Source organism: Stigmatopora argus, chromosome 19, assembly GCF_051989625.1.
Source record: "Stigmatopora argus isolate UIUO_Sarg chromosome 19, RoL_Sarg_1.0, whole genome shotgun sequence".
Classification (NCBI taxonomy): Eukaryota; Metazoa; Chordata; class Actinopteri; order Syngnathiformes; family Syngnathidae; genus Stigmatopora; species Stigmatopora argus.
Window position 1 is genome coordinate 3,007,332 of NC_135405.1, and position 24,307 is coordinate 3,031,638.

The following is a 24,307-nucleotide window of genomic DNA, read 5'->3' on the forward strand; positions in this document are numbered from 1 at the left end:
ATATATATATAAAAATAGACAAATTCAGTAAAGATGAGAGAAAAAAATAATAAAAAATTTGACCGTAGAATCTACATCGACATATATATACTTTGGGATTGTAATGTGGCTAACATTCAACATAATTTCTCCACTTTTGAGACTCCACAGCTGCAAAATTTTATGTAATCAAAATAAGAAGAGGATCAAGAGAGTGCCACTTTATTTAAAGGCTGAATAAATTGGAATACAGTGACTAACAAAGATGAATTAGAGTGAAAAGCATCCGTACAAAGCAGAAACGGATAAAAGCAAAACAACATGTAAAAGAGTTCAGCTCGGCAAGTTTTGGTTTACTAAGACTTCTACTTTTAGTGAGAAAAGCACACAGGGTCTTTTTGCGATCTCAATCTTGGTAATAATGAAGTCTATTACAATAGAATTATAGAAAATGTATTGTTGTACATATTGTGGAAATTAAGTGAAAACAATTAAAAACAGGTATTGTTAAAAAAACGGATCATAAATAATTTCAGAACTTTCCCCACCAGTATGACCAAGAATATTTGAACAGGTCTGGTGTAACTGTCAAGGTTTTAAAACGTACAACTAACATACTTTTTGGGAGGGATTTTAAAGTACTGTTTCTGTCATGAACGGGCTTTAAAAGGTATGTATACTATATATGAATAATAATATAATAATTAAGTTATTGTAAGCTTAAAAAGCAATACCCTTTTCCTATTTACCATACTATTTCTGTTAGTTTGGGATGACATGCACCAAGTACACCAAGTTCTTGACCCCTCCTTCAAGCATCACCATATATTTCCATTGGTTTTTGCACATATATAAAGCCAAAACAATGCTATACATGCCAAAATTTGTGCCCAAAACTTGCAGACTGTAACCGAGTTAGTGTAACTGCTCACAACAAGTGGATCCTCTTGCAGACCACCAAATCATTGCCACAAGCCCACTCTAGAACAACCCAAATGCCTGCAACAGAACATCAATAGAAAAGAAAGGAAAACAAACAACGTGTGCTTGTACAGATTTGTTTAAAGACTCGAAAAGAGATTTGCACAATAAAACTCCTGATTGGAGCAGTTGGACAGTTTTAAGAGGAGCAGGGAGTGTTGGGAGTTTCCTCAGATGGGGTTTCGTTGGCCAATCTCGTGTCTCCGTTGGTTGTCCCATTGTTCAGCGACATATTCTCCACACCTGCCGTGTACGACACGCAAAATCACCAAACTTGCTTTTTTATAATTTTCGAAAAAGTTTTCATCCATGCCTAATTCATAATACCGTATTGTCTTGGAGGCTGCAGATGTTACCGGGAACCAGCAACAATTTCCTGATTCATCTATACCAGGGGTCTCAAACATGCGGCCCGCGGGCCAACTGCGGCCCGCGGGACGATAATTTGCGGCCCCCGTCTTAATATGAAAGATCAATTTTATTTTATTTTTAATTTTATTTTTTTTTTTTTTATTTTTTTTACCCCTTTCCTCATGATGGCGCCGTTTAAGTGCCAGCCAGTGGCAGTAGCTCTGTCCACTCATGTTTTTCTTGTTTTACAGCATGTTTTACATGAAAAATTAGAGGGAACATTGACATGCACCTGCTTGTGGCAGGTGTGATACTGGTGTGCCGATAGCGAGCAATGATGATGTCGTGACCGGATGATTCGCCTAAAGACGTTTCGCCGACGGAGGTTTGACAGACGGACAGGTCGTACTAGTATTTGTTAGTTTAATGATTAAATACAAATACTAGTATTTGTATTTAATCATTAAACGCTGTTTTCAGCTGGATTTGACCGAATTTGAGAGCATTTTGAGCCGTTTGGCGAATGGACGTCTATAGACGTTTTTTTGCCTCCATCGCGATATCATCCAGTATTTGTATTTAATCATTAAATGCTGTTTTAGGATGGATTTGACCCGATTGCTGTCATTTTACGGCTCGGTTCTGCTACATCTGCCTGCCCAAGAGTGCTTATTCCCGGACTGCCATTGATGGTAGACGAACATTGATTTTTACTATAATTTGGACAACACCGGCGGCGGGCCGGATTAAAAATCCTAACGGGCCGTATATGGCCCGCGGGCCGAGGTTGAAAAACTTGTACACACACGATCCGGCGGGGCGAGCGTTCGAATCCCGTTTCGGCGGAACCTCCGTTCGGCCGAATGAACGTTCGGTGGAACGTCCATTCGGCGACCTGCCCGTCTGTCAAACGTCCGTCGGCGAAACGTCTTTAGGCGAATCATCCGAGTACCGATGATGTCGCTCACACTGGTACTCAGTGCGCTCGGGGAGGTTGTCTTTCTGCTCAGACCAACAAAAAATTAGAGGGAACTTTGGTTCGGAGCTGAATGAACCAATCACGGTGAGGTATACGGCTCTGGAGGGCGGGACATCGGCCGGGCTGTCCAGTGCCTCGCTCACTCACTCATTCATTCCTCCAATCAGCTGGGCGGAGGAGAAGCCGTGAGGCCGATCACTCCGCTCGGCGCGCACACTCCTCCGCTGCTCTCACCATAGAACTGAATGAGGCGCTATGATCCGTGATCCAGCCTGTGTCAGTGTCTGTAGCCATCTCCGCGATTGAAACGGAGAGCGAAAGTGCACATGCGCCACAAACCCGCGCGACTGAATGTGAAAGATCAACCCGAGACTCATTCCAAGTGGAAAAACATATTACAGAGCCCCAGAGATGTCTCTTTCAAAGCCTGCCGTGAAGAGAAAGGTCGGTGATGAGCACAGACAGTTTCAAGAAAAGTGGGGAGTGCAATATTTCTTTGTTGAACACAGGGGCACCCCGACGTGTCTCATTTACACTGAAAAAGTTGCGGTGCACAAGGAATACAATTTGAAACGTAATTGTACTACGAGACATGCTGTGGAGTACGAAAAATACCAGGGAGATGAGAGAGCCAACCAGGTTGCCAGTCTTAAAACACGTCTTCTGAGGCAACAGGATCTCTTCAAGAAGGCTACCAAAGACAGTAATGCAGCAGTCAAAGCTAGCTACGCCGTTTGTGAGTTGATTGATCCTGTGCTAAGTGATCCCAAATGGCTCATGGACTTGGCTTTTCTTGTTGATATCACACATGAGCTTAATGTACTGAACAAGAAGCTACAAGGCCAGGGGCAACTTGTCAGTGCTGCCTATGACAACGTGAGAGCATTCTGCACTAAACTTGTGTTATGGAAAGCCCAGCTCTCTCAGACAAACCTTTGCCATTTCCCAGCATGCAAGGCTCTCGTGGATGCAGGCACACCATTCAGTGGTGAGAAGTATGTTGAGGCCATTTCGAAGCTACAGGAGGAATTTGATCACAGATTTGCAGACTTCAAGACACACAAAGCCACATTTCAAATTTTTGCGGACCCCTTCTCCTTTGATGTGCAAGATGCCCCTCCTGAGCTTCAAATGGAGCTCATTGACCTGCAGTGCAACTCTGCACTCAAAGCCAAGTTCAGGGAGGTGAGTGGAGAAGCAGACAAGCTTGGGCAATTTTTGAGAGAGTTGACCCCCAGCTTCCCTGAACTTTCCCGAAGGTTCAAGCGGACCATGTGCCTTTTTGGGAGCACATACTTGTGTGAGAAGCTCTTCTCCACCTTGAACTTCAATAAGTCCAAGTACAGGTCCAGACTTACTGATGAGCATCTTCAAGCTCTACTGAGGGTCTCCACTGCTTCCTCCCTCAAGCCAAATGTGACTATGTGAGAAGAAGCGCTGCCAGGTCTCTAGCAGCAAGGAGTAGGCAAAAGAAGCCGTGTTCAGAATATTTCATGTTCAATGTTCCATTCAAGTTCAGAAAGTTAAAGGTTAAAGAGCTGTTAATACAGACATTTGAAACGGAATAAAAATAATTCATTTTCTCTACTTAGCCAGCCAGTGTATATCTACTGTATGCTCATTAGTATTATTTGGTTTTATATTACTGATTGATTTATTTTTTATTCATCTTTAAGTTAATTTATTTAATTCATTATTTTTTGTTAAAAAATAAAGGTATTTGATAACGTTGGAATGTTTTATCAGTGCTTTTCTTGTGGAAATCCTGATGCGGCCCAGTCTCACCCAGACTCGGCCTCTAGCGGCCCCCAGGTAAATTGAGTTCGAGACCCCTGATCTATACAGTGGTACCTTGAGATACGATCTTAAATCGTTGCGAGACTGAGCTCGTGTCGATTTCTCAAATCAACGTTTCCCATAGAAATGAACTAAAAACAAATTAATTTGTTCCAACACTGAGAAAACACCAAAAACAGGATATTGGATTGGAAAAACATTTTTATTTGTTCTAATTCGCCATCTATTAACAGAGTAACAAATAACTAGTGGTTCTGATGTTTAATGGTACTGAATTTAGACGGATTTAGCGGAGGGGAGAGAGGGGGACAGAGAGACTTTTTTGCAAATGTCCTCACAAGAGGATAACAGACAACCACTTGCCAACGGGAAGTAGTATACTCCTCGTATTAGCAAGCAAGCTCCGCCGCTGACTAATGGGGGAAAAAAAAACACTGAAAAAATGCAACGCTCCTCCCAGTGCTCGTTGGGAAATTTATACACGAGGGTAGATCATGTTCTCATAAGCAGCAGCTGTATGCTCGTATATCAAAATTTGTCTCGTATCTCAAGGTAAATATTTGCTCAAAATTTTACTCAAATAGCTCGTATGTCGGGGCATTCGTATGTCAAGGTATTACTGTAAAGACGAAAGCATCAAAAGCAACGTATGGTTTAGTATAAACCTGGACGATAATAATCCCCAAATATTTTTTGTCAACAGTAATAAAAAAAAACTTGATAAAAATTTCATAAGTTTAAAATGGCAGATGGAGGAGAATAAATGGATTTGGTTGCAAATCTATTGACAAAGCCATTTTCAAGAGAAGCTAAAGAAATCTCCAAAGCTAGCAAGCCTGTCAGAACCAGGAAAATAATCTATCCGCCCCTTTCAGTCCACTAACTACAGAGCGGTATCCCTGGCTCACAGATGAAGAAAAATAGGGAAAGTTTACTAAGATTGATAGACTGTCATTGGGGGGGGGGGGGGCAAGAGGGAACTTGCATTTTGGGGAATGACTGAAATGCGCGGATAATCTGAGTTTGATTTATTTAACATATTAATGAACACATTTAGATATGTAAGTGTTGGGTTTATTCTGGGATGTTACTATATGTTCATTAAGCATTTTAATAGGTAATGAAGCTATAAATTAATTTGTGCTTTATGTTGGGACCAAGTAAGCTCGACACTTTCCCCCCACAGCTGCTTTCAAGGCCAGTTCATTGTTTTCAGGACTATTGACACCACGTTCCAGGCCGAGACTGTTGATCTGAGTTGGCAATGAAGATAATCAACAAGCTGAAAGTTCAGAATTTTTTCATCAAGTTCAGCTGGCAACTTTTGCGGAATTTTGGTTTTGTGCCGCAATGTGAGATCATTTCTCTTTTGGAATCTGCTGCACCATCCCTGTGAAGCTTTTAAAGATGACGTCATTGGATACTTGCCAGACTTTGCCAACTTTAAAGCGGATGGCTAAACTGGAAACTTGGTCACCTCTCTGCCTTAGCTCATCGAACTACTCAATTAGGGCTTCTTCCATCTCTGGATTTTGGCCAGTTTTGGTCCCCTCTTGGCCTTTTTTTATTTTTACATAGACTGAAGTGTTGAATATTTTCTCCAACTTCTAACATTACTTTCATCAACTCCAAACTGTTTTGCTGCGTCATATGTGTTGCCAATTTTTTCTGCATACCTTCCAACTTTCATCTTGAAATTATTTCTGTAAGACAGGGTTGTCCAAACTATTCCACAAATGGCCACAGTGGGCGCGGGTTTTCATTCCAACCCATCAAGAGGACAACTTTTCACCAATCTGGTGTCCTACAAGTGCAATCAGTGGATTGCAGTCAGGTGCTTCTTGTTTTCTGCAGAAATCTCATTGGACAAAGTGCCTGTGCTGGATCGGTTGGAACAAAAACCTGCACCCACACCGGCCCTCGAGGACCGGTTTGGCCACCACTGCTGTAAGACATTCTTCTTGGTCTTTTTTTCTCCAACTATGATTATTATGGAATCTTTTCTTTCCGTGTTCCCGAAGGCGTAGACAAATTCAAAAGGCTAGTCACGTCTGTCCAGTCAGAGTACGTTTATAACTGCGGTGGGATAGCGCCGTGAGCGAGCGGTGGCAAGCACAAGTGAACTTTTTCACCTTTTATGCAAGATACGATTTATTTATTTATTTTTTGAATTTCATTCATAGACGTAAAAAAAATGTTTAGCGTTTTATCTGTCTCTATTTTGAAAACAATGACCGTGTCGGCCGCATTGTCTTGCGTCATGGCGTCACGGCGCCAATGCGTCATGACGTCATCGTGTCATGGCGTCATCGTGTCATTGTGTCATGACGTTATCGTGTCATGGCGTCATCGTGTCATGGCGTCATCATGTCATGACGTCATCGTGTCATGGTGTCGTCAAGTTGCAGTTTCGTGCATGTCGTGTTTTTATGCGCATATAAGCCGTACCCTCGATTCAGTCATCATTTTTTGTCCGACAAAAGCGGCTTAAATGGGAGTAAATACAGTATAAAGGATATTTTCTGTATGTGTTGCAGCTGTAGCTGCAGTTTTATAGCCATAAAATGTTTATTGAGGTTTGGCTGGATTCAGACAGAGCACTACAAAAGGCTGGAACTGCTGCAACTGGAAGATGTTTGGGGTCCGCAGACTTCAATCACTAGCAATGTAAGGTTGGTGTAAAGAATTAGAAAAATACTTTAATTTAATTTTTGTTGATAAAACATTTATGAGAATGACTTTACATTGGCAATACAGACTACAGTGTTTCAAAACTAAGATTTTCAGATGGTGGTGTGCCTTGAGATTTTATCAATGCAAAAAGGGTGCCCCTGCTCAAAAAGGGTTCCTAAACACTAGCGTAGAAACTGAGACAGTTCCTATCCCATTAACACTAAAAGGCGACAAATTTATTTCTCACATATGGTTAATCAAAGCATATGTAATTGTGAACATACCCGTTATTGATGCTGCTGTTGAATTGCCACTAGGTGGCGCTGTACTATTCTCCTCCAGTTCATCCAGGTAGAGTCTATAGCGATGCCCGTTGTCATCTTCATACTCCACATTCTCATCGTCGCTGTCCACCTCGGGAGCCACGTACACTACTTCAAACTCTATCTGTCCTGACTGGCATGAACAAAAAACACGCTTAAGAGCTTTGACGGATTAAGTGTTCTGTGCAGGTGGTTCATTTACCTGTTGCGAGAGAATGGTGACAGCCTCCTTGTGTTTAGCATCCCGCAGATTGATGCTGTTGACAGCCAAGATGGCGTCACCGACATGCAAGCCTCCGCATCTGTCCGCAGGCTGGCTCGGGTGGATCTCGGAGATAAGAATAGGAACACCATGCTCCTTTCCTCCCTGAGAACAAAAGACTCGGTTGGTCCCATAGTCAAGACTTCCATTTTTTACATTTTTAATCTTGTTATTTGCTGAAAAAAATGTCTAATTTGCCGTTTGTGTAATCGCATCATATTCAAATATTTTATCTACATTATATAAAAACACAATTAAGCAAATTATTAGTGTTTGCTTAACAAACAGCTGTTTTAATTTGACAGGACTTGTTTCGGCTTGACTTTTTTGATGACGTTTGCCTATTTGTATGTGTTAACAATGGTACTTAATTGCTAACCTTAGCTATGTTGCTGCCACTGGCATCCAAGAAGTTTATTGTTTATTAAAGTATATTTAAAAAGTATATATAGGTATGTTGGAGTTATTTTGGTTACTATTGTTTGTGTACAATGAAGAAATATTAATCATTATGTGTATGTGTGGAATATTAATCATTATATGTATATGTGAAACATTAATCATTATAAGCAGACACACGCTCAGTAACGGTTACCGAGGACACTTCCCCCTGCAGGTGGCCCCGAGGACGTTTAATTGTTTTGCCCTACTCCGAGGAATATTGACCTGACGGATCACCCAGTCCCGGGCTCTGAGGACTGATCTGGGTTCGCAATGAAGATCTGTGAAGGACTCTTAAATTGCTTTGACTTGGATTCCGGAGCAGATGGCGATAATCGAATCGACTTCCGAAAATACTCACATATTGTTTTAAAATAGTGTTGCTTGTTTCACCTAATATGGAAATTGTTTTGCTTGCTTTGCAAATTCTTACGCAGTTGTTTTTGGTTTCCGACCTTAATTGTTATTTTGAAGACCTAATATGCAATTGTTGTTGCAGTAGTTTTTTAACCTTAATTGTGTTATTCGGTTAGCTTATGCAATTGTTTGAATAAGATAACCTAAATTGTTTTGATTATGTGCGACTAAATGGACAGAAGAGGATGTCTTTCTTTAGAATAATCCGTGACGGGGACGAGTCAGGATGGATTCTCACTTGCAAGTTAACGCTGGATTATGTCTCCGATGTCTTTCCTTTTATTAAAGTATATCTATTAATGAACCTATCAAGGTATATTAAAGTATATTTAAAAAGTATATTAAATTATTTTAAAAGTATCATCTTTGATTTAACAGTATTTAGGCAACTATTGTATTTTTTTTTGTAGAAGTATCGAAATGTCGAAAGTAGAAATGAAATGTCATTTGGCAAATGAACACGAGGCCTTACTACACAACTGTATTTTATTGCTGGTCATTTTTGTTGTACTAGGAAACCAAATCATTTGGATGTGGCAATTGCTGTGAAATGTTAGAGAACATTCGGGATATAGAAGTGAAAGTACAAGTCAATGGTTCTGGTTTTGTGCACTCACCGTGATGGAGATACCAAGACCCTCATGGTCCTCTTTGATGAGTGAAACCTTCCTGATTGGCCCCACTCCCTGGGTTTTCTTTAGCAAGTCTGGATTCTACAACAGTCATCAAACAAGATCCAGCTAAATTCTTCAGGAGTACGTATATCAGAACAAAAAGTTTGCAACTTGCCACTCACATGTCCAACAGGTGAGGGAAAAGGTTTCTTTGGATCATTACGCCCTTTGCAAGCCCGGATAACAGTTTTGTGGCGATGAAGGTGGATCTCAGCCTCCAGTTGGTTCCACAGCTTATCATGCGCCGGCCCTTTCATGTCACGCCCCAGTAACTGGATCTGCTGCACCCTAGGAGGAAAACCCTTCTTTGTTTTCTTCACTTAGCAGGAAAAGATAGAAGATTGTCCCATCTCTGGCTTGCCAATCATTTATTTCTACAGAACCCCTTGTAATCCATCTCTATATGCATAAAAGTTGAGATTTATAATTTATACACGGCGACATTATCTTAGTTCAATTTCTTACCTGCCAGCAAGTTCCTTGTCCAAGTATTTTGCAGCCAGTCGAGCACCATACACCTCAGCCTGTAGCACCGCCATGTGTCGACGAAGAGCTTCATTTTCTTTCTTATAAAGTCGTACATCAGCCTGAAGTCTTGCCTCTGCCAATTTCTCCTTTTTATTGGCCTCCAGCTCCTGTTGCTAAAATGCCCAGATCACATAAGAATCATTCAGACAAAAAAAGCATCTTAAGCAATCACCTACACATGTGAAACATTTTGCATGAAGGAGGACTAAAAACTAAAAGGAACAATTGATTTTTCGTGAATCATGGGCTGTGCTGTATATTTTTTTATATCACCAAAACACTCTTAATCATACTATAAGGCATTATTCCAATCTATTGTTACTGTCAACATTTACTAAGTAACAACCAGTTAAAGCTGAATATGTGCATTCTGCATAGATGAAATAGTCATAGTAGTTGCACCAAACAGTCATTAGAAGTACTTATCCCAACAAAACAGGTAGTATAGTCCAACATTCATCTTCCATACTGCTTGCCGTATTTATTCGAGTATAACGCGCAACCTTTTGTACCAAAAAAACTGAAGCAAAATTCACGTTATACACGAATCCCGGTGAAACACTGACCTCTGCTAGTGAAAAAGTCCCCTCTGCAGCCATTAGGTTTAATGGGAGATGTAAAACCTGTCTTTGTCCGCCAGATGGCGATAATCTACCTTCTTTTACAAAAGGCAGCCCTCTCCAAATAGCCTTCGGCAAGTTTATAGGGTAATAGGGGTAAAAAAAAAGTTGCTCCAGGGAAACGTCCATCTTGAAAATGGCTTTAAATCAACACAACAATATATTTGGATGTGCAGCTCACTCCAGATACAGTTTGGTAGCTCTGGCTAATCCATTCCATTACTAGCCAATCATAGTTGGTGAAAGCGATGACGTATCCCTACGCCTGCGACAAGGCATTGTGGTGTTGCCAACTCGAAATCTGATTGGTTAAAGCAACAGTCTTATCAACGCTTGTTTAATGCAACAGAGCCTGCAGAACTGATTGTGAAGGCCTTGAGGCAGATTTCTGACCCTGGCAACAAATGGCTGAAATGTGATTGGTTAAATGCTTCAATACGAAAACACACATCTGGAAGCAGTGCAACCAGGGGGAAAAGCAATGAAAGGAAGCTAACAGACAATTTGGAATTATTTAATAATTATTGATGGACAAAATATATTATGAGTCACATATTTTCTTAGGCCAGCAGAGAAGGCCTTGAAGGCCCTGACGGCTCGCCACTAGTGTAACACCCTCCTGACTTCAGTGCGGGCAGACACAGGCTTGATTCCCACTGGTGGCAGTATGATTGTTAGTGGGAATCGTCGTCTGTCTCTGTGTACCTTATGGCTGACTGGTCACCAGTCTAGTGTGTTGGCTGCCTTAGCTGGGATAGGCTCTAGCAACGTCCGCAACCCTTACAAGGATGTGCGGTGTGGAAGATGAATGAATGAAAACGATCAGTTTGCATTAGTGTCTGTGAATCTCACATCACCCATCTTAAACTGCAAATTTCCATCTTTAGTATAATAATAAAATGGTGAATATAAAATAGGTCTCCATTTGTATGGCTCGTTTAAATAACGTTACTATGTTGTTTAGTGCATTGTGGGATCTTGCAGTCCACCTGTGTGGAGTTTGCATGTTCTCCCGGGCCTGCATGGGTACTCTGATTTCCTCCCACATTCCAAAGACATGCATGGTAGGCTCATTGGACACGCTAAATTGACCCTAGGTATGAATGGTCCGTCGGCTGGCCACCGATTCAGGGTGTCCCCCGCGTCTGGCCTGAAGTCAGCTGGGATAGGCTCCAGCACCCCCTGCAACCCTAATACGGATAAAGCGGTTCAGAAAATGAAAAAAAAAAACGTTTTACGCCACATAACGTATAGGTACAAAAATACTGAGGTAGTAAAGTTATTTTCACTTGCGCAATACTGTTTATTTATGGAATAGACTAGTAAAAATTGATATGGGACTTGAGCTGGGAAACAGCACACTCGACCGCTGGTCAAACACCCCGGTTTCCGTATACAGACGCTCCCCTACTTACGAACATTCAACTTACGAACAACGGTACATACGAACATGTCTGCAAATTGCGTTTAAGTCCAAAAATGTTCGCAAGTCCAATTTTGTATTTCGCCTTTTTCGGAGTAGTACTTCTTTCCGCCGCTAATACCAACGCCTGGCGCTGTGAGAGCTCAGCTCACCCAGCATCTACCTTCTTCTTCGTTGCAATGCGGAAGTGCGTGAATGTATCTCCAGTGTGCAAAGAACCTTTTTCATTTGTATCATTAAATATCTTATGCATCCAATATTAAATATGGTTGGTAAAAAGCTAAAGGCTTCTATTGAGGGAGTTGCAAGGAAGAGGCAAGCCATTTCATTTGAAACGAGTGGCAATAATAACGAAGCTTGATGCGCGTGAGAGTGGTGAGCGTTTCACGGGCATTGAATCGTTCGACCGTCAGTACCATTTATAAACAGAAAGATCGAGCAGCAGGACCCAAATATTGAACTTTGCACAAAGTTTGCAAATCAATTGAATGATGCCATACAGTGCTACCGCATCATTTATGATGAAAAAAAGAAGAAAACTGTGCAATTGTCATTAGGTCGCTTCTTTTGGCCAGTTTCTAATACATAAATCTCTCTCTCTCTCTACAGTACTGTACATATTCTCTCCATTTTATTAATTTTTTTTTTTTCAGTACAAACCAATGCGTGTTACTTATACAAGCCTTAAACATACAAATGCACTTATATCGGCCTTAAACATAAATTATAATACAAAATATAGCACTGAATCAACTTACAAACAAATTCAACTTATGAACAATCGCTCGGAACCAATTGCGTTCGTAAGTAGGGGAGCGTCTGTACTCCTTTATACAGTTATTCTGGCAGATTGCAGGGCAATGTCTATGCGTGCTCCCAACTAGTGGAGGTCCAGCCACCTCACCAAAAACACACATGCAAAGATCGTTTAAGACAGACTTTGAATCGATGCGAGAATTGTGCGATGTGATATCGCGATATATCACACAATAGATCCTTGGTAAAATAGAAAACAGACTGACTTATATAGTGGTAGGGGCGAGACAAAAAGCAGTGACAACACTGGACTTCGGCTCGTGACGACAACAGACTTAACACTAAGCTCACCTAAAACAAAAACTTCAAAAACAGGACTAAAAGAGTTTCTGCCTATAATTTATTTTAAAAGATGCTATGTTTTGTGTGTGCTGCAATGAACAGCTAGGCTAGGCAGCTAGCTCTTCTATTCGCAAATTCTTTAATTTTCTCAAGTGAACAGAAGGTACAAACTTGATTCAAGACAATAATACATGATGAAAACAGAACATAGAACAATAAACACAGAGACAGAATATTTAGACAATACAAACCAGTCCGGGCCCCCTCTCCGTCCACCCTTCAGTGACTTCCGGGTTGGATGGAGGGCCACGCTACAAAGACTTCCCACCCAAGTCCACTTTTAAGACTAAATGCAAATGAACAAGTAGGTGTCACTCAAGTCCTATCCTGTCACAAAGAGATGAGTTGAGAACTAAAGGTGCTATCTTCCCTTGCCCACCTCAACACCATTCCGTCCCCTTTTGACCCCCCCCCCCCACATGGGTAACTGAATTAGTTATGTAATGCCAGAGACTTGTTTTACCTACACAGCCCACAAAAGATCGTAAATTCCACAGACATCCTGTCTCCAAACCAAAAGATACCTAAGAACCTATATATAGATACACATTATTTGAAAGCAATGAAAGAACACACGTGATTATGAGTAATACTTCTCTTCACTTAAGACATTCAGAGCTCACTTGTTCCCAGCTTGTGTCCATATTTTCCGCACTTATTTTCAAATAGATTTCTTGTATTTTGAAGAAAATCATCAAATCGACATCTCTAAGGGAGGGACTCAAAGCGCTTTCACACTATTTTCTTATTATAATAAAAACATACAGTACAAACTTACCATCTGTTCCAGTGTTGGTGCTGGCTTTAGTGGAAAAGAGGAAGAAGAAGAAGAAGAAATTACAGATTAGAGGAAGAATCAAATCAATTGTCAGGATTTAGATAATAGTATTCAATGCCGCCCTTATGATTAGATTTTAATATAGACAAAGACAGAAAAGTGAAGACAAGATAAAAGAGTGCTTGATGCTCAATCAAGAAATGACAAGATGAATCTGTATGAAAGAACCTGCTTGGAAACACTTGTGGTTATTAACAGGCAGTATGTTAGTGCTGGACGTGCGCTTGTCACAAACTTGTCCGCTCTTTATAGTGTTATTATCCAGGCAAATATTCGTTCATTAATTTTCAACACCATTTATCTTGATTAACACCACATTGTACAGGAGCCTAGCCATCTGAGAAATAAAGGTGGATGCACTACACCCTGACTGGTCGAACGCCAGTCAGAGTACAGTTATAGAAACAGGCAACCATTCACACATACATTCACTTATCATTTGAGTGAGTAATGAACCCACTGTGCTTCCTACTATTCTTGTATTCATATTGTTAAAAACTGATTGGCCGCCTCGTGGTGTTGAAGTTCACTCGCATGATTTCGGTGCAGACAGGCGCGGGCTCGATTACCGCTGGTGGCGGTATGATTGTGAGCGCGGATGGTCCTTTGTCTCTTTGTGGACCCTACTGTTGACTGGCGGTCTAGGGTGTAGTCTGCCTTTTGCCCGAAGTTAGAAGGATTATGCTCCGGAAACCCTTTCGAGGATGCACGGTATGGAAGATGTATGATGATAAGAACTGACTGAACAAACAGCCAAGGGGTCTGTTAAAATGTTCAGTACAATTTTCACCAGAGCTCAGTAAAATTTGATCTTAACTTACAAGCTCCCCTGATGAGTTATTACCTTAACGTTGTGGTGGGGTTTATGTGTCCCAATGACCCTAGGAGCTATATTGTTTGTGGCCTTGTGCCCCTGGTAGCGTCACCAATGGCAAACTGGTACGAGGGGACGGACTTGACAAAGAATGACTCAGAAAACCTCTTATGTTGAATAAAATTAATGGAAGGCATTTTCCCTGTCCCAGGCGTGGATTACCCGCTTTGGGGCCAGCTGGGCCTGGAGGTGAGGCACAATGCCTAGTGCCCATGGCACAGCCTCAAGAGGCTATGTGGGTTCCTATATGGGTTCCCCTTCCCATGGGCTCAGCAACTGTGAGACAACAGTTGGGTGGGATCTTTGGTAGTCTGATCCCGACTACCAAAACTGGCTCTTGGCATATGTATTGTCACCTCTCTTGTTGAAAAATAAGCCTGAGCTAGTATATGAGGTTCTCAAGTTCCAGCTCAATGTAGTCGGCCTCACTTCTACGCACAGCTCGAGCTCAGGTACCACTCCTCTCGAGGGTGGCTGGACACTTTTCGACTGTGGAGTCGCTTAAGGTGAGGGGCCCAAGGAGGTGTGGGCATACTTATTGCTTCCGAGCTCGTTGCCTGTACTTTGGGTCACCCCAATAGACGAGAGGGTAGCATCCTTCCGGTGGGGCTGACGTTACCGGACTGATGTTTGTGCGTACGCACCAAACAGCAGCTCAGAGTACCCAAACTTTTTGGAGTTCTTGGGAGTGCTGAAGAGTGCTCCTTCTGGGGAGTCCCTTGTTCTGCCGGGGGACTTCAATGGTCATGTGGGTCATGACAGTGAGACCTGGAGGGGCGTGATTCAAAAGAATGCGCCCCCCGGATCAGAACCCGAGGGGTGCTCTATTATTGGACTTCTGTGCTCGTTGTGGATTGACAATCATGAACACCATTTTCAAGCATAAGGGTGTCCATCTGTGGACTTGGAACCAGGAGACCTTAGGCCGCAGTTTGATGATTGACTTTGTAGCCGTGTCGTCGGATATTGGGGTCACATGTCTTAGACCAGGGGTGGCCAAGTCCGGTCCTCAAGAGCCCCTATCCACTCTGTTTTTCATATCTCCCTCCTCTACCACACCTGGATCAAATGACCAACTCATCAGCAAGCTGTCCGGAAGCTTCATACCGATCCCGATGATTTGATTCAGGTGTGTTAGTGGCGGGAGACATGGAAAAAAGCCTGGATAGGGGCTCTCGAGGACGAGACTTGGCCACCCCTGTCTTAGACACTCGGGTAAAGAGAGGTATCAATTGATCACCACCTTGTGGTGAGTTGGCTGAAATTCGGCGAGGCCATGGAGAACGACTACTAGACGGCTTCATGGAAATTTTGTTCCGCCACCCAATGTCTCAGGAGGGGAAAGCGCTGTACCATCAACACAGTGTCTAGTGGCGATGGGGCCCTGCTGGTCTCGACTTCGGTTGTTCGATCGTGTCCCCCGGGGAGTTGTGTGGGGGTACTCCGGGAGTATGGTGTACTGGAACCCCTGATACATGGGGTCCGGTCCCCCTACGATTGCTGTCAGTGTCTGGTCCGGATACCCGGCAGTTATGACATTTATTTTTATTCCCAATTGACTATGATACTGCCCGATATAACTGCTTGCTGATGCCCTGATTCCTTCTTCTCTTTGGCTAATTTGGCTACCCTTTTCACAGTTTTATATAAGTTTCAGCAATCAGGTCACTACCATTGTTGGAGCACACACCTCTATCCTCAATTTTCTTAATAATTAGGTAACTAGGAACAGCACCTAACCTCCCTTCCACATAACACATGATGTCATTTGGAAAAATGGCCATATTGAGTTAGATGCATTTAATTCTGAATTCCTTGGAATAAACTACAAAATATAAACAACCACAATGGCACAACACCAAACTCCCATGTGGTATGAAAACTGCAGCATATAAAGACACTCAGATTTCCATTCTCCACGTCTAAGCAACTCAACAGGACAGACTAGAAAAAATGAATAAAAAAATAACACTGTAGCTCAAATCTCTTCTCCCGCCCAATTCATTTATTTCCTTCCTGAGTCTTTGAAAATATCTCAATTGGGAAGGAACCCCTTAATCTGGCAACACTGCTGCACTATTGTAATCCTTCACCACATCGCGGCTTCAACACTTCAGTACATCGCAGATTTGTTATATTAAGTATCAAAATAAAAAATGTTCATAAAATGTCAAATTCACACAGAAACTTGCAAGTAGAAGACAGGAGATGTAAAATGGCAGAATTCTGGGAACACTGCTTTTTTCCGGCAGTGAGTTGGGTGGCACTCAGGGCCAAAGAAGCGAAGAAGAATGATGCGCCAAATAATAGAGAAGGATGTCATCTTGCTTTTTCTGTTTTCTTTGAATTACATTTCGCATTACGCACATTACCTCGTGGAGAAAGACTTTGAATCACCGTTGAAAATGCCTCTTAAGCATCTAAGGCATCCAATGAGCAAAAGAAAAAAACGAAACATGATGACAGTGACTGAAAAAGTGAAGTTGCTAGATCCCCTAAAGGAAGTCAATAAGTATGCCTATGTAGCACGCCATTACGGCAGAATGACTCTACCGTGCGTTACATAAAGAAAGACGAAGCGAACATTCGGAAGACGGCAATGAGCACGACGACACAAAGCGAGTGGTAACCACTAGTAATAAAATAATCGTTATGGTGGAGAATGCACTATTGGTCTGGATCTCGGACTGTTGGAGGAAGAAGATCATTCACCACTTCGCGGCTTCAACATTTGCAGCTTCAGTATATCACGTTTTTTTTATATTGAACATTTTTTTAAAGTTCATCAAAATGCTAAAGTTCATGCTGAAACTCGCAAGCGGAAGGCAAGAGATGAAAAATGGCGGAAGTCAGGGCACCGCTTCTTCTTCGACGCCGAAATGGGTGGCACTCGGTGCAGAAGAAGTGAAATTTCACCATGGAAGAATGACGCCCCGAATAATACAAACAGCCAAGAAGGATCTCGTCTTGCCTTTTCTTTGGATTACATTTCGCATCGCACACAGAAAGACTACGCTGAGCCTATTTCCAGGATCGTTTGGATTTTGAATCACCGTTTAAAATGCCTCCTAAGCATCCTGTGACTTCTGAGGCATCATAAATGAATCTAACGTGCATTACATCAAGAAGGAAGAAGCGAACATTTGGAGACAGCAACAATATCCTTATCCAAGGACACCAAGCGAGTGGTAACCACGAGGCATAAAATCATCGTTAAGATGGAGAATGCCCTATCGGTCTGGATCCCGGACTCTAAGGAGAAGACGATTCCTCTGGATACCAACTTGATTACAACCAAAGCCAAGACCTTTTACGATAGCTTAGCCCCTGACAAAGACGGTGAAGATGAACCTCAGCCTAGTACCAGTGCCACTAGTGAGCCTCATGGTTTTAATGAAAGCAAGAGCTGCTCGATGGGTTACTTAACCCCATTCATCGAAATGATGCAATCGGCGAGTGAGAAAGCAGTGGACAAAGAGGATGAAGAATATGGTTTTACTAAATCTGCAGATCTTCTTTATGGCATGCAGTTTGCAACAACGTGTCCTGGATGTTGATGACAACATGGTCAGAGCCATCGAATTTGGCAATTGTTTTGACAGTGTCATGTCCTTGTACAAAAACAGAAGTCACAACACAAGTCCCCATCAACATCTTTCTTGAGCGCTGAAAATCTATTGCAGAAGCTCATCCTTCTGCCACTACGGCGCCCCCTGAGATTTCCATCAGTGATCTAATGCCACTCGAATCTGACGAAGAGGACATGCACTACAACTCCAAATAATATATTTTTTTAATTCATATTAAGCGGAGAGGAACTATTTTCACTGAGTACAGTAGAATTTTTTATAGATTAGATTTATATATCAATACATTAATCTTTTTTGTATTGTATTGTAATTTTGTATAGGCGTGAAAACATGTATGGTAGTAATAATAGGGGTGATCCTACTTCGTGGTTTTTCAATTACCACGGTCATGTCTGGTGTACATTATCCGCAAAATTCGAGGGATTATTGTAATGCTTGGCACATGCGCTCTTCATTCAATAACTGACTAAAATCTAAAATAGTTTAAAATATAATGGTGCAAAAAGTAATTGATCTTTAATTATTATGCATTCACGAATTAATTGTGTCATGAAGCCATTGGGGGAAAACGTAGAAATTTCGGTCTTAAATAGTTTGCGGTCTAAGGAGAGTAGCATGACATCAGCTGTCCAGGTGCCGTATTCACAGATTCCTTCATCTTACTCTGCATGATAAAGGAATCAACTATTTTTGGCAATTGAAAAAATAGGACTAGAATTAATTATTCAATTTTTTACGATTTAAAAAACATGTTCCTAAGCTCAAAATGCGTATTCCCAGTAAGTTTGACGAAGTTGCGATTTTTTTTCTTGCAATAAAGCCAGACAGACAGACATCCAGAGAGATTTTGATGAATTACTGTAAAATGGAAAAATGGCAGTTAATCTTGTGATGGGTGTAAAGCGGTATTCGCGTAACAAAAAATCTTTTCTACTAGCTACTTACAAGTCGGTCTTTGATGGACTCAGAGTCTGGGGCTTGGCCTTGCTTAGCGTGGAGCTGCAGCTGGAGCGTGTGAAGCTGTAGCAACTGGTCATGTACTTCTCTTTCGACGACGGCCCGCTCTGCCTTGGCCTCAGTTAGCTCAGAGCGAAGATCTAACAGCTGGGCCTGGAAGAATTGATAGATGCGCTAAAGTTAACCCAATGTCCGCTAAAAATTGTTCTGTATGCTGGGTGGTGTTGAGTCATTAGTTCTGACCAACTTTCTCCACCAAAAGACAGAATTCTTTAATGCAATAACAGTAACATTAGTAACTTACTAACATGCCCCGCTTGACCATCACAGGCTGCAGATGATCACGTGCCATTGCTTGGCCAATCATTGCTGCGAGGAATTTATATATAGTGATACGTTGAGATAGGAGCTTAATGCGTTCAAGGACTGAGCTCATATGTCGATTTACTCGTATCCCAAATCAACGTTTCCAGTAAAAATGAACTAAATACAAATTAATTTGTTCCCACCCTCTGAAAAAAAACACCAAAACAGGATATTACAATGGAATGTCTTTTTATTGATTGTAATTAACCATCTGCTAACAGAGTAAAAATAACTAGTGGTTATGACATTTAATAATAGAATGAGGCATTATTCAATACAACGGGGAGTTCGCTGATGGGAGAGGGAGAGAGAGACTTGAACGATGCACTTGTAACGTCTCTCATCTCATATCATTTTCTGAACCGCTTTATCCTCATTAGGATCGCGGGGGTGCTGGAGCCAATCCCAGCTGTCTCCGGGCCAGAGGCACACAAGGAGACGGATAACCATGCACACTCACACTCACACCTAGGGGCAATTTAGAGTGTCCAATCAGCCTACCATGCATGTTTTTGGAATGCGGGAGGAAACCGGAGTACCCGGCGGAAACCCACGCAGGCCCGGGGAGAACATGCAAACTCCACACAGGTGGACTGACCTGGATTTGAACCCAGGACCCCAGAGCTTTGAGGCGAACGCGCTAACCACTCGCGCCACTGGGCCGCCGCTCGTAACGTAACAAATTTTAAATTTAACTTAAATGAACTTAGATTCCTATAAACACACCAAGTTTTAATCTTGCGTTACACTAATGTAAAACTTTTTGTGCAATAATCAAGGCAAAGAGGTTAATGTATTACACCGCGGCTTTCGAGGCGAACTTCCTGCTTCTCAATACGTACTGGCGAGCTATCTCAGTCACGCGTACACTACTCATGTTTTTCGATTATTTCGTGCTTATTATCCATTGTCATCGTACGCCTTTTCTTTGCACGACCCTTCAATGCACCGGCTTGTTTTGGATCAATTGTGTTTCCCTTAATTCTGCACTGACTAATGCAAAAAAAAATGGAAAAAGACTGAGATCAAAAACAGCCTCTCGCTGCTGTCTCGAATGCTTGTATCTCAAAAATGTGTCTCATATCTCAAGGTAAATATTTGCTCTGAATTTCACTCGTATCTTAAATTCCTTGTATGTCGGGGCACTCGTTTGTCGAGGTATTACTGTATCCTGAATTCAAATTTTTATTTTTCATTTTACACAAAAGTAGGGTTTGGTGAATGCGCGTATGAAACTGGTGGGGTTCGGTAGCTCCAACAAGGTTAAGAAACACTGTTCTGGAGCCACAAGCGTCTGTTTAGCTTTGTCCTTGTGGCTCCCTGGAGCTTTATCAAAAATGTTGGAAATGGGGGAGAGAAATATACTTTTTGTTTTAATATGGTTTCTGTAGGACAAATATGAGAAAAACACTCAATGTTTTCCACTGCTCTAAGAATGTGCACAATAAATATTAAATTTCAGCATTTCTGTGAACCAAGATTTGCGTCATAGCCTGCGACACACGTTTATATCAGCAGGGCGAGATGCTAGGCAGGTCGCTCTTGTAAACAGACTGGCGATTGTGTGATGGGCCATGGATCCCAAGGGGAAAAAAAATTACAGGAAAACAGAGGATTCAACGTTTCTTGGACTGAATTTGTCATATTTGTTCTGACCAACTTTGTTTTTTTCCCCAAGATGACACAACACATGAACATGCAGCGGCTTTAAGATCTCCCTACTTGTGCAATTGAAGGAAGGCAAACTTCCTAAGGTGGCTTCCTTAAAGGGTTGGTACAGAAGTAGACTGAAAAATGAACAGTGAGCTAGCTCTATTGCTGCTCAATTTTTTTCTGCTATTTTTCTTCTGCCGGAATTTTAACTTTAACGATAAGCGTTTAGACTTATTAAACATCTAGCAATCTCAATGGCGCCCACAACATTCCGGAAGAGATCGCGAAATTTGAGGGGCCTCCATGGATTGTTATGGAATCTGGCTGGCGAAGGAAGCGACGTCGGGTGAGTAAACAGACGCGAGGCTGTAGAGAGGGCTTGTTGGCTAAGATCAGAAAACAGCCACTCAAACTACCGCTACAAAGCATCCATTGTAAACAAGACGGACCATCTGGAATTACAGCCTGCCGCTATTCACTACGTTTGAGAATGCGGCATGGTAATCATCACAGAGATGTGGCTACACCCACACATACCTGACGCTACGGTGCAGCTAGAAGACCGCACGGTACTCAGATTGGACAGGCAAGCCAGGGGGAAAAAAAGAGGCGGTGGCCTTTGCATCTACATGAATGAGGGATGGTGTAACAGCAGCACTGTTCTGGCTAGACACTGTTTTAATCAGGCAAATCTCAAAACAATTTTGCTGAAAATTTACCGGCATGTGAAATGTCCAACAACTCTGGATCATGTTTACTTTAACATCAAAGGTCCATACAGTGCCATATCACTCTGACACTTTGAACAGTCAGACCACGTCTCTTTCTTCTTGGCCCCAGCATACACCCCACTCAGCCTACAAAAAAGCCCCAAAGTCGAACCATTATCACTTGGCCTGACAACCCCCTCCTCCGATTCCAAGACTGCTTTGAACAGACAGTGGGAAACTTTCCACCATGGCGACCTGGGTACATTCACAGACACAGTACTGTCTCACATCAAGTACTGCATGACTACGGTCAATGTGGAGGAGACCATCCAGGTGTACCCAAACCGGAAACTGTCCGATCACTCCTTCGGGCAGCCTTCAGATCCGGCAACAGGGAACTCTACAGTGCTGCTCGCGCCAACCTGAGGAGAGGCATCAAGGCTGCCATAGCAGATGGGGAGAGATGAGGTCCTTAGACTCAGCTTGTGGTGCGCTCTCAATCACTTGGCACTGAACGTTTAAAAAAACCAGAGAACTGTACTTCTGACGGAACAAGGCCGCTCCTGCCCTCCTGTATATCAATGGCCAATGTGTGAAGCGAGTGTAGACTTCCAAATTCCTGGGAGTCCATATCTCTGCTGATCTCACTTGAGCAGCAAACACCACAGCACTCATCAAGAAGGCACAGCAGAGGCTACTTTCCCTTATGTGACTAAAACCTGCCCTTGTCTAAAACAAAAAAAACATGCCAGGAACAGAGAGTGCCATTGACAAATATTGGGACAACACAGCCCTTTGAGCTGGTCTGTATTGACTTTCTTCATCTTGATCGACGCAAACACGGATATGTATATATCCTCGTCATTGTCGACCACTTTACACGTTTTGTCCAAGCATATGCCACCACCTCCAAGTCAGGAAAGGCTGCTGCAAACCTTATCTTTAATGACTTTGCCCTGAAGTTTGGGTTCCCCTTACATATGATCAGGGAAGAGAATTTGAAAATCAGTTGTTCACACAGTTGAAGAGACTCAGTGGCATGGCTGGATCCAGGACAACACCTTATCACCCGATGGGTAATGGTCCGGTAGAACGAATGAACAGGACATTACTACAGATGCTCAGAACACTGACTGAGACACAGAAATCGAATACCAACATACATCCAATCCAAACCAGTTGCACATCCACAACATGCGATCGCCAACAAATCAAACACTCTAGCACGTCACACATCGCACGTGGTATTCATCCAGTAATGGTTGTTTTCTTACTGAAAAACAGAAAATAACCAACAAATAGTAAATTTTACTTTGCCGAGATCCACTGGTGAAAAAACTATAGCAAGTCTTGTGCGCATATAAGCCGCACCCTTGATTCAGTCATCATTTTCTGAGTTACAAATATGGCTTATATGTGAGAAAATATGAAATTTGGAGTGTTCAAACAGCCTACCATTGACGCAGTACCTTCAGAAAAACCCATGCAAGCTCATGAGAACATGCAAACTCCAAACAGTGAGGGTCCACCTGGGATCGACCCCAGAACTGTGAGGCCGACGCGCAAACCACCCTGGCCACCTAATACCTATCATTTTGTTTTAACCCCCAAAAATCCACTTTGTGTAAGTGGGAAATTGATTTAATAGCAATTTGGAAATTATTGCTAGCATAAATATATCGGGAACAAATTATTATTAGCTCAGAGTAACTGTGAACTATTTGTGTTCCGTGAAAAAGCACGATGATGGAGTTACTAACCTCTAATTTGTGGTTAAGTTGGAAAACAGTCTGGGATTTGTGGCACAGCTGAGCAAAACAAGAGCTAAGGTTCGTCATTTTCTGCCGCCCCTCGTACGTAATGTCCACTTGGTCTGGGTCTATTTCTCCAAGCAGCAGATCCACGTCCACGAATGCTTTGTCAAACTCCTTTTCAAGTACCTCGAGCCAGCGAAACATCGACAAACCGGGCCCGAGGGCCGAGTTGTGGCCCGCCGGAGAGCATCCAGCAGAAGCGGACATTGCTAATAGACAACAATCGTTAACGCTAAGTCACTAGCCAACCAACGTGTGATTGCCTTGACGACGAGTTTAAATGGGAGGGCGTTATCTTTATTTATTTTAAAATATTAAAATCCTAATGATGTCATGACATGACAATAGATACATGAAATATCACGTATTATTTTTCCCTTTGAGAGTACTGCTGACCAGGAAGTCCTTCATCATCACACTGGACGTGATTAGTTATGTCTGAGACGTAGGGGTTCAGGCAAAAGCAATAGATTGTCGTTCAGTCACGTACTCGATTGCATAAACTGAGCGGGTGGATTCCCCCCCAAATACTATGCCAAAAGACTACATGGAAATATACGGAAGTTTATTGCATTCACCTTTTTAAAAAATCCCTAGCCGTTGTTCAAATTAAATTATTTTTGGGGTTGTTTTTGAATTAATCATTTTTTGAAACCTCTGTCTTTCAAATTAATTAATTTTCTGGGGTTGTTTTTTCGATTTGTTAATTTGAAAAACGAGGAAGAAAAAATAATTCCAAAAAAAACAACCCCCAAAAAATAATTGATTTGAAAAACAAGAGTTTTCAGAGCAGCTCGGTGGAACGAGTGGTTAGCGCGTCGGCCTCACAGCTCTGTGGTCCTGGGTTCAAGTCCAGGTCGGTCCACCTGTGTGGAGTTTACATGTTCTCCCCAGGCATA

At 42.2% G+C, this 24,307-nt stretch overlaps 1 protein-coding gene across 2 annotated transcripts; it reads right to left on the reverse strand.

Annotated features, from left to right (window-relative positions):
* Positions 1-185: 185 nt before the first annotated feature.
* Positions 186-23,875, reverse strand: gopc (golgi-associated PDZ and coiled-coil motif containing). 2 transcript variants are annotated; one of them, XM_077586610.1, is made up of 9 exons: positions 23,355-23,875; positions 18,854-19,018; positions 13,385-13,408; positions 9,343-9,518; positions 9,000-9,165; positions 8,821-8,916; positions 7,286-7,450; positions 7,045-7,216; positions 186-1,203 (listed from the first exon to the last, which is right to left on the reverse strand). In XM_077586610.1, exons 1-9 carry the CDS (start codon positions 23,613-23,615, stop codon positions 1,100-1,102), a joined length of 1,329 nt encoding a protein of 442 aa, XP_077442736.1. In that variant the 5' UTR covers positions 23,616-23,875; the 3' UTR covers positions 186-1,099. The 2 variants fall into 2 exon arrangements, with proteins under 2 accessions (XP_077442736.1, XP_077442737.1); XM_077586611.1 differs by lacking the exon at positions 13,385-13,408 and having other exon boundaries at positions 23,355-23,874.
* Between the last annotated feature and the right edge of the window lie 432 nt (positions 23,876-24,307).